The sequence below is a fragment of the Physella acuta genome, unplaced genomic scaffold, assembly GCF_028476545.2.
Source record: "Physella acuta isolate Inbredline_101_S28 unplaced genomic scaffold, ASM2847654v3 ptg002039l, whole genome shotgun sequence".
NCBI classification, from domain to species: Eukaryota; Metazoa; Mollusca; class Gastropoda; family Physidae; genus Physella; species Physella acuta.
This window is the reverse complement of record NW_026733542.1, coordinates 120601-137505: the sequence shown is the minus strand read 5'-3', so window position 1 is coordinate 137505 and position 16905 is coordinate 120601. Positions and strand designations below refer to the sequence as shown.

The following is a 16905-nucleotide window of genomic DNA, read 5'->3' as shown; positions in this document are numbered from 1 at the left end:
CAAGTGAAGCCATTGTAAAACTAATGTTATCCAAAATAAATGTCTGATCAGGAAACAATAACCAAGCCATTGAAAAACTAATGTTATCCTTAATAAGTCTGGTCAGTAAACAATAACCAAGTGAAGCCATTGAAAAACTAATGTTATCCAAAATAAACGTCTGGTCAGTAAACAATAACCAAGCCATTGAAAAACTAATGTTATCCTTAATAAGTCTGGTCAGTAAACAATAACCAAGCCATTGAAAAACTAATGTTATCCTTAATAAGTCTGGTCAGTAAACAATAACCAAGTCATTGGAAAAACTAATGCTATCCTCAATAAAAGTCTAATGAGTAAACAAACCAAAGTTAACCCCTGAAATAAAATGACACTCCTACATCACACTGTGTTCCTGGTTAATCAAGCAACCCAAACTCACCCAACCAAATTATATTTAATGCAATAACTTTAACTAAATTAAATTAACCTTACAATCTCAATGAACAACTTAAAAAATCTTTCATTCTATTTTAAAACAACTGAAAAAAAGTCAGAATAAAAAAAAATTTAAGTCAGATTCAATCATAAATAAAACATTCTTTAAATAGTAATGCTTAATTAATTAAACTCTATATTTATGCCGGTTTTCTTTAATGAATTCAAGATATGTTAATAGAAAATACGTTTACAATTTCATCAATAAATCAAAAGTAAGATGAGCATGTTTTTTGTACAACTGCTCAGCTACAATAATTGTATGCAATCAGTCACCTGAAAAATTACCTGTTAACCCACTTTACATCAACAAAATTACATTTGACCCACTTTTTATAAAAACAGTGAGTTTTTATTTTATAAAAACAGTGAGTTTTTATTTTATAAAAACAGTGAGTTTTTATTTTATAAAAACAGTGAGTTTTTATTTTATAAAAACAGTGAGTTTTTATTTTATAAAAACAGTGAGTTTTTATAAAAGTAAGAAGTGACCCGACCCAACTTCACAAAAACAGTGGCCTGTCATCCTCATTTTTTACATAAGCAGTGATCTGTGACTCCTTGTTGTAAAAACAAAGTGACTCACATCTTCTGTCAATTATCCCTCCCGCCTATACATATTATACCTATCCTTCTCAAGTTCACAAACTTAATCCCTATCCTTGCCCTATTCTTATCTATATGTCTATTTAATGTTCTACTGCAGCAAATCACTGCAACATACAGGTGAATAATGCCTGGTGATTATATCCTGCTCCCATCGTATATATCAAAACCTTTCAAGGGGGAAGTGGGGAGGGGGGGCACACATTTCACCAAAACTCCCTAAAACATGCATCGTCTCTGGATTCTGTTCAAGTAAACTTGCTCAAGTATTTTAACTATTTCGTATTTCCCCCAAACAATATGTGAGAGAGGGGAAAATTATCGTTGAGAACATTTAAAAACCACATTTTTTTAAAAGCAGTGTAAAAAAAAAATAATTTCTAGTCAACCTATATTACTAGAGGCACCTACACCTAATATTACAAGAGACTTCTTCTATTACTAGAAACGGTCAATATTACTAGAAATCCCTTCAAATCTTTGAGCCTATTTAGTATATTACTACATAACAAAAAATAATTTCAACTCAGCCTTCTGTGGTTGGGACTGAGTAAACAAGCTACAAAAATAAATTTGAAAACCTATAGATTCAAGCAACAAGAATAACATTCTTCAAAGAGTTAGCTACGTATTTTTAACAGAAGCTACTACGGTTAATGATATAACACCAGAGTCCTATGCAATCTCAGATCTGGGTTTATTATGCAAATATTTTTATCTTCATACAAACAAGTTTATAAAACTTGGTTAATTATTGTACTATATCTTTCGTATTCATCTGGTACAAAATTCAAAAATTTTAAAAATGTGTTCTGGTACATTCTTCTCATCTAGACCACACCCTTAATGACATCAGACAAATTGGCTGATTTTTACGCCACACCAAGCTAGGGTTCTCCCTACAACAACTTCATAACACTACTAAAATAACTTTAATTTTTTTTTAATAAATTACATTTTTGTTTGTTTTAATAAATCCAAAACGTATGCAGCTTCACATTCTTTTATTCCATCCCCATCTCCTTACAGTCATACAGAGCAGGATCACAAATCTGAACCTGCTTTGGTATGTGAAATCACCAATGGACAACCCCATACATTACTCATGACTGACAACCCCATACATTACTCACGATTGACAACCCCTTACATTACACATCACTAATGGACAACCCCATACATTACACATCACTAAAGGACAACCCCATACATTACTCATGACTGACAACCCCTTACATTACACATCACTAAAGGACAACCCCTTACATTACACATCACTAAAGGACAACCCCATACATTACTCATGACTGACAAACCTCTTACATTACACATCACAAATTGATGAAACAAATTATGAATAACTGATGAATAACCCATACACTACAATTACAGTACAACAACACTAAAGGACAACCCAATACATTAGGAGTAACTAATGGACAATCTCTAAAATTATACATCATTAGTGGACAACCCCTTACATTACACACCACTCAGTAACAACCCTTTGTTAAACAAGGCCATTGTTGTTTTAGCTCCAAGAATGTAATGCTGATATAAGAGAAATCATCACAACATAGTAAAACAGCACATTGGTGACACAACATGGGTGATGCTGTCTTTAAACAGCACAATGGTGACACAACATGGGTGATGCTGTCTTCAAACAGCACAATGGTGACAGCACATTGGTGACACAACATAGGTGATGCTGTCTTCAAACAGCAGAATGGTGACACAACATGGGTGGTGCTGTCTTCAAACAGCACAATGGTGACAGCACATTGGTGACACAACATAGGTGATGCTGTCTTCAAACAGCAGAATGGTGACACAATATGGGTGGTGCTGTCTTCAAACAGCACAATGGTGACAAAGAGTTATATTGGCTTGATACTTCAGATTGGTGACACAAGGGAAATGTTGGCTTGAAACACCAGTGGTGACACAACATAGGTGATGTTGGCTTCAAACAGCACATTGGTGACACAATGTAAGCATAAACAGTTACATGTTAACAGTAGAGAAAATTGTGGATGTGACAATACAATACTATGTTCTTAAATCACAGACATTTCTTACCAGGGTTAGTACATTGTCAACATGACAGGCCCAGGGTGACACTAAGACTGAACAGTAAAATACTGACAAGCACAGTAACTGATGCTAAACAGTAAAACTTACTAGCACACTGCTGACATTGAAATGTCACAGCAAACACTTGAAACTGTCACCATAACTCATTTTAAAACCTGACCACAGGGGATTGCACTCACCCAATAATATTAGGGACTTCAAAAAACTCAAAAAATTTTCAGCAATTTCAAAAGAAGCTAAATTAAGACTATGAAAAAGAATTCTGTAAGTTTTAAATGTGGTAAATTAATGGGAGTTGGCAAAAGAAATAAAATTTGATTTAAGTACACCAAAAAACATTTTCCAGCTTTTATTATTTTATTTCCTTAAAAATTTTATAAACTGGAACAAGTGTCTAAAATTGTTAACATCAGGTAAAAAATTTTCTGAATTTTTTTTCTTACAAAACTGAGACTTCAATGAAACGCTACGGTTTTGTGTGCACAAAACTCACCAACAATATAGACTAGAGAGGCCCAAGATTCAGTAAGCAAACCCTAACCAAGCAGATAAGTAGATTTTATACAAAAGGGATATTTAATAATCACAAAACTAACATCCGGAACATAGGTCATTTTCAAAAAATTAAATGTACAAACTGAATAATTAAAATGTATATTATATGATCATGCAATATTATTAAGGCTTTTTGATAATGTCCATGAAATAAAAAAATAAAACCCTCAAAAAAATAATTATAATGCAATTTTTTTTAATCTAAAAAATACCTATGTTTTTAAACATAAAATACAAATATTATGTTTATTAAAAAATAATTTTTTTAAATACAGTGAGGGGAATAAAATGCACTACAAAGGGAATTAACAATATCAAGTTTAGTTTAAATTTGTCAATTTGAGAAAAATATTCCTGAAAAACTACAAATCAAAAAATAAACTCTTGACTTTAAGCAGAAAAGAATGCCCAGCAAACATGTACATAATTATTCTTAAGATAATAATTAAAATACTTTAAAAAACTACACAACTATTATAATATTATAATGCTAATTGTAAATTATGGGTGCTATCTTTTCTTCTCTCCCTTGGAAGTGCGTTTCTTCTCAGCCTCTTTCCTTTCTTGTTGTTTCTGTTTCTGGGCTACCCGATCTTGTTTGTCTTTCTCTTTTTTCTTCTCTTGTTCCTCCTTTGCCTTCTCCCTCTTCTCCCTCTCAGCTCTTTGGACTTCCTCTTTGTTCACATTTCTGATGAGCAATACTAGAAACCTAGTCAAGGGCCCATAACAACCAAAACAAATGTAGAATGAGACTACTTGGTTTTTAAAGATTTTGAATAAGGGCCGCCAAGTCTCAACGCTCAACTGCTAATCTTAATGTCTTGAGGTTTGCTTCCTAAGCCCAGTTATGATTTTGGTAAATTTAAGGTGGCTGGGCATAGCGATGACAGCAAAATTCTCTCTACCAAGATTAAAGCAACACATGAACTCTACATCTGCTCTATGGACCACAAATATGAAAAACTAGGCAACGTTTAACAAAATGCAAGTAAGTTTTATAATATTTTGTGTTTGCTTTTTTCTTTCATTATTAAAAGTATACCTGTTTACTGACAGTAGTGAGTCTGTATTTCAAGATATAAGTTTTAGTTTTAATTTTATTTTCAATAAATCATGCAAATACTTATGAATATGACAGGAAGTGTAGAGTGACTTAAAACAAAGGATACAATCAGAGGGGTCACTTTTGGCTGCTCCGAGGGTGGGGACATCTTCATTTTCGCTACATTCATCTGAATCTGATCTGTGTTCAAGTTAAGGCATATAGGTTTCCAGACATTTTTTATTTCATACAGGACCTTAAAAGAAATATTTCAAAGTCATTTCATAACTAAAATATACCGATGTGATAAAACTGTAAACATTATGGATAAAAATATTTTAAGTTGGACATTAAACTTGCTAAAAGAACAACCTATTAAGATATGTCATAAAAATAAAAGAGGAAAAAAAATTTAAGCAATTTTTGTTAGAAGAAATACTAATTGCGTCAATATAATGTGACCAAATGAAAAGGATACTCTTCCCCATCAGAAACCTGCCCATACTGGGCTAAGATAGCAGCTTTTCTATCAGCCTCTTCTTTAGTAAGTTTCTTCTCTTGCACAGTGGCCAGTGTCTGCTTGCCAAACATGGCAGAAAGCTTCTCACCTATATCTAAAACAATAAATAGCATGGCAATGTCAGAACTACACTTTAAGGAAATAGTAATATTCATATATGTAAAGCTCATTCTAAATTTATGATAACAACTCCTGTTACTTATATAAATACGAATCAATATGAGACACTGGTATTTGCAATCAACAACACATAAACCATGTCTTTTATCTAGTTAAACAGGAAAGAACCTAAATTTTATTCAACTGAATTGATAGGCCAAATGTAACAGCAAGTATAATACTATACTAACCCTCTTTAACTGTTTCTGTTTTTTTGTTGGCATTTTCAGCATCCCACTGTTGTAATATGGATTTGTATAATTCTACAGCTAAACCTGGATCCTTGGTAAATAAACAAGCAATTTTTTAAAAAAGTATATTTAAAAAAAGACATTTAATGACTAAATACAAATGCATTACGGAATCGAGAATAGGAGGGGATAGACATCATAGGTGAACCATAAATTCTAATAAACTTTAAGATAATGAGCTATGTCAAATTTTTAAAAGCTGCCTTTCAATATGTCAATATTTGATATTGATAGCTAATTTTAATGAATATAATTAAAATTCCTTTATAACAATGTAAATATTTTATATAGATAGCCCACAAATGCTTATTCCTGTGATCCTGAGCATATTTAAAAAGAGAAGAAAAATAGAGGGGTGTGTTACTCCCAGTGTCGGCTAATGCCACAATAATCACATAGGACTAATCTTCTAAAATTTAGGGGTGTTTTAACTAAATACAAAAGTGACTTGCATTTGCTAATTTCAATGCTAGCCCTAACCTTAAGTCCTGAACATAACACACAATAATAGTGACAACTAATAACAAAGTAAACACACCAATTTTCTGAATTGTTCAATGTCGGACGATTGCAACACCAATACTCCAAAAATAGATAGGTCTGTCTATAGGCCTACTTTTAAAAATTTTACCTCATCATCTTTCCTGGCTCATGCCCAAGACACATGGGACTAATGACATAGAGTTCATCTGTATTACTTTGTTATATGAGAAATAGTGTGGTCAGCACCATGCCCAGTCACAATTTTTCCCCCTAATGAGCTGGTATGTCAGCTACAGACTCAAGTTCCGGATTAAAACTAGAGACTTACATTCAGAATGTCTTTAAGTAGTGTAGGCACTCTGTTCAAGCGTGGGAGGGGGGCATGCTTGCTTACTAGATCTACCCCCTTGATTGAAAATGAAATTGGGTTGTTGTTTTTTTTTTAATAGCCTACTTTTATAAGTAAATAGGCCTACTTATTTGTAATTAATTAGTAGGCCTAATTAATAAATTATTACTTAATTATTAGTAATTGTGTCTAGTGTCTAGCATACCCCCTTCCCCCCCCCCCCTCTCCCCCCCTTGGAGAAAGTGTCTGTCTGAAATAAAAATAAATAGACCTACTGCTTTCATTAAATTCATTTGGATTAGCAGTCACTGATTGAATATTGATTATATTATAACAACACATTTTGAACAAATGAGCAACTCCAAATGAACCACAACTCTGAACTCTCTGACTCTGTCTACTCAAGTCTACTGACTACTCAACTTTGATGAACTAGTCAACTCAGCTTTAACGGACAACTTACCACAACACCGGCTAAAAGTTCTGTTATACTTTCTTCCCTTTCTTCGGCTGTTGACTCTGTGTCTAATATACTAATAATATAGCTGACAAAAACATCTGTATCGATATCCGTACTAGCAGATTTTAACTTTTCAGTCAACCAAAAGTCAAACTGGCCTGCAACGACGGTCGCCATCTTTCATTAATCAATATATTTGCGAAAACAAAAATAAAAAGTCGAAGGAATTGACTACTAACTTGTGGGGTAGTAGTCTCCCTAAATACCGAAAAATAACTAGATTTCTAGACCTAGAATCTAGATCGACCGAAATAAAACTGAACATCTAGATTCTAATTCTAGACTTATTATTTCTCATCTATTGCTTCATTAAAGCAGAAAATGACATTGTTTCTATAAAAACTACTTTAAATTCAAATTTAAATAATAGACATAGGATGGTCCAATTGAAAAAAAAAAAGACAAAGAGTAGTTCAAAAGTAGGCATAATGGTCATACAATAAGAGTTAATTGAAGAAGAAAAGCAAAATTATTTTTCCCACAATAACCAGCAACTAAATCTAATTATTTTTCAACAGTTGTCATTTTGTTCTATGGTTTAGACTCACATGTCTAATGGTTCTTTAACGTGCAATGATGAAGCAATTCGGGTATTTTTTGTTCTGATGAGTAGAGCAATGACAAAACAGGTTTTCAAATGGGTCAACATCTATTGGTGTAAACGACGCTTTGAGCTATCTAAAACTCAATCTTTGTACAGTCATATTTTGAGATGGATTTGAACAGTTCAATAGAGTTTAAAATACAACATTGCATAGATTACTCGCAATTTTGCGTTTCTCACTGGAGAGAAATGAGCTCAGCTTGTAATATTTAAAAATAATTAGTGTTAGCTGAGTTAAATTTTACTATGCCCGAAATCAACTACATTGACAGAATGTCAATATCATTTTTAAAAATATTTTCTCAATTACAAAAAATTTGCCGACAACAATGACTGTTATTCCAGCCAGTGTTTCTTCCAGACTTTTTTCTCCGGGGGGGGGGGGGCACTTGATATTTTTTCGAGGGGGGGGGGGGGTCGGTCAACACTTTCCGGGGGGGGGGGGGCGGACACTGGTAAAAGTATATATTTTCTATATAAATTCTATTTCGTTCGGGGAGTGGTAGACTTTCTTCGGGGGGGGGGGGGGGGGGCGAAGAGATGACTGGAAGAAACTCTGATTCCAGTTGATATATGCAGATAACTTGGGGCATTTATATATAGTAGCTATAAAAATAAATTATTGGGGCCACTACATTTCGGGATTCAGAACGGTTGGCCAGTGTCCCCCTTTAACATGAATGCTGCTAGAAATACTCCCCGAGGCTATGAAAATGTTATATAACATTATAGCTCTGTTTGTGTTACATATTATTGCCCAACCTAGTTATGCGATTATATGGGCGCATACAATTAGATCTAGCGTTAGATTAGGTACTGTTTTGTTACACAACCAGCACGTTCAACCTGGCAAATTCTAATTTAAAATTATCGACATAGATGGGTGCTAAAAATAATAACTAAATAAGTTAGCCTAAGCTTACATTAATTCTATAATATGGTTATGTGCTGTTCAATATAAGTTATAAGCCTACTCAGGCTATTCAAGACTCGATTAGCCTTTTTTCCCCGTCTGCTCCGCTTTGTCTAGGTGGATCCACTGTGGCGCCCCTAGGATTCTTTTGATCCTAGTGGCGCCAAATCAGAGTTTCTTCCAGGCATCTCTTCGGGGGGGGGGGGGCTCCGGAAAATTCTGACCCCCCCCCCCCCCCCCCCCCCCCAGGAGAAAAAAGTCTGGAGGAAACACTGCGCCAAATCTGTCATCCACCATCCACAGTGCTTCTCCCAGTGTTAAAAACGTCCATTTTCTAATCTTGTCTTCCCAATTTTTTTCATCGCCAAGCCTTTTATCCATATATAGGCCTATCACCGGCCCTTGAAAGAGAGTTTTTGCTCGTCCTCACTGTGACATGCGCGCATTGTTTCAGTAACCGTTTTCTTTTAACGATTGCTAGCAGGTATCATGACAATAGTGATGACCAATTTAAGTTTGGCTTTAGATACTGTCACGTACTATGCACCATTTGAAATGTGGTCATTGTATTAGTTTCATTTGTAACTTCCTGTAGCATCTAATTTCCGTGTCCGACGATGTCCAACATTCGCAAGCGTACAGAAATGTATGCCATTACTAGTGAGAGCATTATTTCCGTTTTGTGATTAAGATTTTATCTTTCTATATCGCCATATTTCTGGCGTGAATTTCAGGCCTGCATACTTTGCCTGAAACTTTTGCACCCAGATATATATTTTTTCACAATGGGGGGGGGGGGGGGCGTTCATAAATGACGTTGCATTCATAGGGGGAGGTTGCAATTTTTTGACGTTATGTGATGAGGGGAGAGGGGTTCAAGCAGCATTTTAAAAACGTAACGTTACATTAGAGACTGAATTGTAGCCCTTATTTTGCGTTTAAGAAAACTATTTTTAATAAATTGTAGTAGAAATAATTAAAATATTCTGTGTTGATCGAGGTCAGTCTATATTTTAGAAGAAATCAATTTTAAACCGAGGAGGGTTTCTAAACCTATTGTTTTATATATTTAAAATAAGCATTATTGTTACAATAGAAAAAGAAGAGGGTCTTATGCACGTACTTTTCAACAACCCTATTCTGCAAAGGAAAATCTTTTGTTCTTCACTTAGTTACATCGTCATGTTTTAAATGCAATTCATCGAATGCACGACCTAGAAAAAAAAACGCACGTATTGACTACGAGAGAGGGGTGAGCTTGGTGTCTAAAACATTTAAGTTTAAGCTATTCATTTTTTTTAAAATCAACTTTAACAAGGAAAGAATTGCATATTTTGTTGATTTTTTAAATATTTTTTTTTTGGCAGTTAGCAAAAATTAGTTAGATTTAAATCTAAATAGTTACAATGATTGTATTATAATAGTGCTAAGGAAAGCTAAGCAATGTAATAGGTCCCTGCAGTTCGAAAGATATAATTATAAAAGTATAAATATTTACAAAACTCATTTGTAAATTAACCACACCACCTAACCTTACTATACCGGGTGAAAAAAACGAAAAACAAATCAAATATTTTATTGACCTATCGGCCTATTTAAATTATTATCCTACATTTAATTAAATACTCTTTATAAGTTCTTGGGTTAGAAATAAATGGAGTTAAACCATAAGGTACTCTCATTTTACCATTTTAAAGATTCAGATGAGTCTACCAAAGTCCGACTGAAGCCAATGATCTAATTAATATTAGTTGCAAATTATAATATCGTTATTACTTCCCTTTACTGGTCTTGGGCAGTGCAGCGCATGATTTTTCACGGCCTTGGTATACCATGCCTTATGCAAGAGTTTTTTTTAGGAAAAAACCGCCAGCTTAGCAAAAACTATAAAAGATGTTCATTCGCTTGTTTTTTTTTTTACCCACTCAGGAGATAAAGTGTGAGTTTCAGAAGTAGGTGCAGCAGACTTGACCTGTTTTATTTTACCACAACAAAAATGATTAGTATTGTGGGTAGGTGTCCTGTTTCACACCCAGCCAGTGTAGATGACCCGTATGTCCACAGATGGGGAGTAGTAGGTCGTACAGGGATTAGTGTGGACATGCCCAGGTAGTGCATGTGACTATTTGTCCACAAATGAGGTAGTGTGGTTAAGCCCAGTAGTTTGTGTATGTGACCAATTTATCTGGCCACTGATGGGGGGGGGGGATATGTATAAGTAGGAGTTTATTTTAAAATGCCATAGCACAAGGTGAATACATTTTTTTTGCTTTAATTTTAACAGATGAATCTATCCAAGGTATATTGGACTTGTCTTGCTATAAACAAATAACCCAAATACACCCTACTGATGACCTAAGGGACTATATATCCCAAAGCAAGTCATCTCACCCAAAACCCTCTTCTCCACAGATGTAAGTAAAGTTCCCTTTTCAAACATGATGGTCTATTGGGCAAGTGAAGTAGAGTTCACTTGTTTCTGTGACATCTGCATATGAAGAGATAGTGTGGTCAGCACTATGCCCAGCCGCCTTTACTTTCCCTAACGTGAGTTAGGTACCCATCAGAGTTGGGTGGACTCAGTGACAGTCTACTGACTTGAACCCGGATTCGAACTCGAGACTAACGGGTTAGCAGTCTAGCTCTCTACCACTAGACCACTCCGTCCCTTTGTTCACAGATGTGCTAGAGGCTTAACTAGAATAACAAAAAAGCTTTTTAGCAAAAGGGGACCTGTCATTGACCCTAAAATAATTTTAATTACTTTTTTTTTTTACAAGGTTTTCTTTGAATTGACTTCTGTCATTCATTTTGCTTAGTCTGCCATGGGTCAAACTTGCAATCAAAATTTCAACTTTCATACTATTTTGTATAGTTATACATTAACTAGTCTATTAAATATTTAAAGAAAACCATTTTATTCATTAGTGATATAAAATCATGTAATAAAAGTTTTTATTAATATTTATTTCTTTAATACCAATATTTCTAGTTAAAGTAGTACAGAATGTCTTATTTTTTAAAATTAAAATCTACAACAATCTTTAAAATCACTTTTACTTATTAAATATTAAACAGGTGATTAATAAAAACCTGTTCTTCAATATTTCAATTACATGAACGTAACAATTCAAATGGTCAAACATTTTACGGAAAGAAAATACTTTCAAGCAACATTTGAATTGTGTATTTTTCTTTATTTGAATAAGTACTCCATTAAAGCCACTTAGCTCCTTGACTACAAACTGATCTGTGTCAATGGATTTCATTAACTTGATTCATTTAGTATAAAATAAAAAAATGACTAGTCAACAACAAACTATTAAATCTATTGTTTCAAAACACTGAATTTTTCCAACCGCTACAAGCTACATTTTTAACAAAGTATAAATATATATCTACATTTTTTATAAGCATTTACAATAAATTTTTTTAAAAAGTCAAGTCTTCAAGAGAGAATACTGTTATACCAATATATATTAACCAAGAAATACTTCTATTACTATGATGGAATAGTTTTTTTTTAATGTAATGCCATTTTTCTACATTAAACAATTTAAAAATAATTTGTAAAAATAATATTAAGACATTTAATTTTAATAGTTTGAAAAACATTTGAATTTTACAGCTATTCCACATGCTAATGTTTTTATTAAATGTTTAAAATATATTTTTAAAAATATCACTTGGAGCAAAACTTAGATTTTTAATAAAAAAAAAACTATTTTGGATTTCTTGTAGTTTAATATATACAGAAATGTGCAACCTGACAGCTCAACATAGAACAAAAAACATCTTGCTTAAAAATTAAACGTCAAACAAAGCAAAACATAAAAAAAAATTAGTAAATCAAGCCAACATTTCAATCAAGCAAAACATAATGAAGCTGAAACAGATTATTTTTTAGAAAAAAAAAATTTCTAGCCCCTATAGCACCTGTCCAAATTGGACTTTAAAAAAAAAACACAATAAAACCACAATGAGTTAAGAGGAATGAAAAGAGTGGGCACAGCAAAGTTTGTTTCAACAGATCAAAATAACAGCACTAACTGTGAAAGACAACAACAGTAGTAAATCAAGAGATTCAAGCGTTAAATAAAATTGTTTAATATTTTAAATAAAATAAACACACACACACACAAAATGAATGATCTGAGTAGGCAGAGATCGATTTCCAAGGTGGTTAGGTAATATTGAGAACTGAAATAAGTCAATACATTTTTTACTGTTCATTTAAAAAAAAAAAAAAACTAATTGGCACATTACTTTGCTGGTTAAACTAAACCAATGGTAGGACTACATTGATATATTATTTTAAAACAATGAAACTTCAGAATTAACATACAATTAAGGATTACTGCTGTACTGTTTTAATCTACGTACCCTTCACTAAAATCTTTAGAATTTTCAATATATGTACATAAAACCTTACTATAAAATAAAGGCAATTAAAAACTAATTCCATCTTCACCACAGATTATTGTTAAAAGAGACAAGTTCAAAAACTGTCTGAAAGATTAAAACCAAGAAAACACTATTCCTTCAAAAAACTGATTTTAAAAGAAAAATATTTACATTTGGACATAGTTATTTACAAAGATGATTTTATATATTTATATATGTATAGCCATGAGCAAGGTATCATAGTGGCTACATTTTAGTAGACAAATACTATTTGCCAGGGAAGGCACGACATTCAAGTCCAACTGAAATAAAACTTGTTGCCATTTAAGTTTTACAGCTGTCATTTCCCCCAAGTCTAATTTCTGTAGATGTAAGTCTTTAAAAAACATTTAGAACTATTAAGCAGAACATTCTGTAACACAAAAAAACAACTGCCATCCAGAAATTGACGCCGGCACCAGCACCATCAGTCCAATGGCTGTTCCACACGAGTGGGTCATGTCTGTTAGCTACGGTCCAGTCTTGCAGGAAACTTAGAATGCCACATCACACACACAAACATAATGCTATGATTTCTTATTTTGTGAATCCTGACAAGAATCTTGACATTGGGGATGACATTGGCTGGAATCAGGCTTTACATCTGGATCTAGTGACAAAAAAGAAATTTAAAAAATGAACACCAGGAATACAACTTTATAAGTACATCTTCAATAAATAAATAAATTCAGTCACTTTATAACTAGTTTCTAACCCTAATAAAATACAGTGATGATAATTTTGTCCTATCTACAAGTTTATTAACTTAATAACATTGCAATTAATTAGTAGGAATGCCATAAGTATAATATATTTTAAAATTCCTTGACTGAACTCCCTTTTATAATATAGAAGGTAGCAGGTTTTATTACCTATCTTAAATCTTACAGTAATCTGAATTAAACAGTTAATAAATGCTACTTGAAATACTGCCACCATCTTTGTATCTATGATAAAATATTTCACAAACAGTGCATACAATTTTAAACTAAATAGCAAATTTGTATTAGTTCATGCAACGGAACAAATTAAAAGCAACTGAAGAATCAAACAAGAAAATTACTTTTTCCAATTTTGATAACTAAAAATAAAATTCCTAGTGCCATACACAAAATGTATATGTTTATTAAAAACTGAAGGCATGCGTCTAAACTAGTGATAAAGCAATCATGCACTAAAAATATTGAGTTACTTGAGTACAACTTTTTTTTAAATGTAGGAAAGAAGTATTTTAAAAATGTAGGCAATAGTAAAATTTAATAAATGTAGGCAATAGTATAATTTTAAAAATGTAAGCAAAAGTAAAACCACAAGAGTAAACAAAAGTTACAATTACAGGCATAATTTAACCCTTGCACTAAGAAATCATTGAATTTTACCTGCAAGTTGAAAATTTACTTCCTTAAAAGTTATAATGAAAGACTAGTAACTGGAATAATTCCAAGACATCCTGGATTCTACAAAACATTATTAGCTTTAAGTTTCATCCAAACCCTAAATGTCAAGCATAAGATAGTTAAATGGCACTTGCAAATTTTAAATTAAACTGGATATAATAAAGTATAAAGGATTAAAATTTTGAGTATAGTTTTACAGCAGGTAAACTTCATGAATGGTCTGTGTGGCTTATTGAACCAAAGAGATCTAGGGATTAGTACAATGTAACAAAGCGCCATACATTGCAAGCCATGCTATAGTAGTGAATGAAAAAAATGTATACCTGTAACTGAAAGTTTATCAAAGGAAAAATCCACACCTGCAGCTGTTACACACCCTGTTACTGCGTCCTTTATATCTGGCATAGCATTGCGTCGACCAGTTCTCCCAGTATTGAGAAAATCCTCCACTGCTCCAGACCCTTCCATATTCTCATCTTTGTTGGGAGTTCCAAAAGAAGATCCTGGCGCCTGATAGTTACAGAAGGAAAAAAATTAAAAATAAAAACTTGACTTAAGACAACATTTTTAAAGTTTTCAGACAGGACTTAACTTTTAAAACTGTTAAGTATTAATTTACATTAGCTTTCTTCTTTATACTAAAATGTTATAAAACTATTGCTTTAGATTTCAATAAAGAAATACAACACCAAGATCAAATACAACATGCTATTAAAAATTTCATGCAAACAACAATGCTAATGTAAAGTAGAAACCACAACACAATTTTTATGAATTTATAAACCGAATGCTATACCATCAAACAATATTCATCTTAACAGAGGGGAGAAGTTTGCTAAAGTGCAAGAAAATATTCTGATACACAGAAATGAACACTAATAAGTCAGATTTTAAGCCAAAGTGCATGCAGAGCTTAAGGTGCAAATGATAATCAGCCATCCATCAAATTAAATATGCGGCTGGCCATATCAATTCTTTAAGGCTTGGGCCATTTCAAACAGCAAGTTATAACATGTTTGTATTCTACACACACTGGTCTGTCATACAGTAAGTTATCAAATGTTTGTACTATACACATCATACACACACTGGACTGTCATACAATAAAATATCAAATGTTTGTAGCATACACATACACACACTGGACTGTCATACAATAAGTTATCAAATGTTTGTACCATACTGGCCTGTCATACAGTAAAATATCAAATGTTTGTACCATACACATCATACACACACTGGACTGTCATATAGCAAGTTTATAACATTTCCACACAGAAATGACAGCTAAAGATACAAGCAAGTGTTGAAATATCATAAAAATAAAAATAATGAGGTTCATTAGATTTGAATATTGAATAGGTTCTTAAAGTGACTTATGGGAAGTATTGCTATTTTTTGAGCAGACATGATTCTGAAGAAGCTCAGTTTTTTTTTTTGTTTAGATTACTTTGAACAAAAATAAACAATAACAGAAGGGAGGAATTATTATTATTAGCCTAATTCTCCATCTAGTTTTAGCATCGGGCTTCTGACCCAGAATAATGGCTTAGAATTCAAGACACCCCCCCCCCTCCCCCTTTTTGACGTCATGCATGGCAGATGTAAAAACATGAAATTCTAGAAGCAGGGCAGCCACATTAATTATGGACAATATAGATTTATTTTTACTCCTAGGGAAAAACGACCTTATGTAATCTGACAAAAAAAATATTATGTAAGTTTCAACATAGAAGGTCGAAACCATTAGTGGTGTCAAGCGTGTCATGGATGCAGATTGAACAGCTGACGTCAAGCTTCAATACAATAACTATCATTTACCACACCAAAATGGGGTGGGGGGGGGAGACATTGAGATAAAGTGGTACATGGGAGGAAGTGGTCAATGGTGTGGTCTGAATGGCCACGTACCAGAATGGGGGGGGGGGGGAGACATTGAGATAAAGTGGTACACGGGAGGAAGTGGTCAATGGTGTGGTCTGAATGGCCGAGTCTGACAGCTCAAGCAGACGCTGATAAGAAAATTGGCGGTGAAGGGAGAGAACTCTCCAGCCTATGACGTCAATCAGCGCTGACATCCGTCTCGAGACCCACACAAAACCTGGCGCGTTTGATTGAGCGAGATTACAGGTGCACAGCCCGAGGGCGGGGAATGACAACATGTTCGCAACTTTTGACAAGAAGCTTGAGACTTTTCTACCGTCACACGTGGAACAGTACTTTTCAATTAGCCGTACCCACTCCTCAACTCTATCGCAAATAACGACAGTTGTACACGTGGGGTTACGACAACGACATGGTTCAGGTAATACCTATAGTAATGAGACTCTAACCCGGGGAAAGGGGGGGGGGGGGGTATTAGAGCTAAATAAAACAGTCGCTATTAATACTCATTAAATAGATCTAGTAACGAGCACACAGCTACATCCACGCTATTCGTCTACACTTCATAGAATCGTCAAATGTAGCCTTAATAAGATTGTTAGAAT

At 33.6% G+C, this 16905-nt stretch overlaps 2 protein-coding genes across 12 annotated transcripts in view; both read right to left on the bottom strand.

The window, feature by feature from the left end:
• Positions 1-2200: 2200 nt before the first annotated feature.
• On the bottom strand, positions 2201-7224 carry LOC131931824 (coiled-coil domain-containing protein 43). The gene is made up of 5 exons (XM_059288669.1): positions 7003-7224; positions 5648-5738; positions 5256-5391; positions 4905-4978; positions 2201-4436 (listed from the first exon to the last, which is right to left on the bottom strand). Exons 1-5 carry the CDS (start codon positions 7174-7176, stop codon positions 4246-4248), a joined length of 666 nt encoding a protein of 221 aa, XP_059144652.1. The 5' UTR covers positions 7177-7224; the 3' UTR covers positions 2201-4245.
• A 5708-nt stretch (positions 7225-12932) lies between these two features.
• Positions 12933-16905, bottom strand: part of LOC131931825 (uncharacterized) — a 31798-nt gene continuing 27825 nt past the window's right edge. For 7 of the 11 annotated variants that reach the window (XR_009384363.1, XM_059288675.1, XM_059288679.1 and 4 more), the window contains 2 exons: positions 14740-14926; positions 12933-13629 (listed from right to left, as the gene is read on the bottom strand). Coding sequence is in view for 10 of the 11 variants with exons in the window: in XM_059288675.1 (XP_059144658.1) it covers positions 13547-13629; positions 14740-14926 (270 nt within the window). In the remaining variant the exon portion in view is untranslated. Of the gene's footprint in view, positions 13630-14398; positions 14477-14739; positions 14927-16905 lie in introns of all 11 variants that reach the window. The other 4 variants (XM_059288672.1, XM_059288673.1, XM_059288671.1 and 1 more) reach the window with 4 other exon arrangements.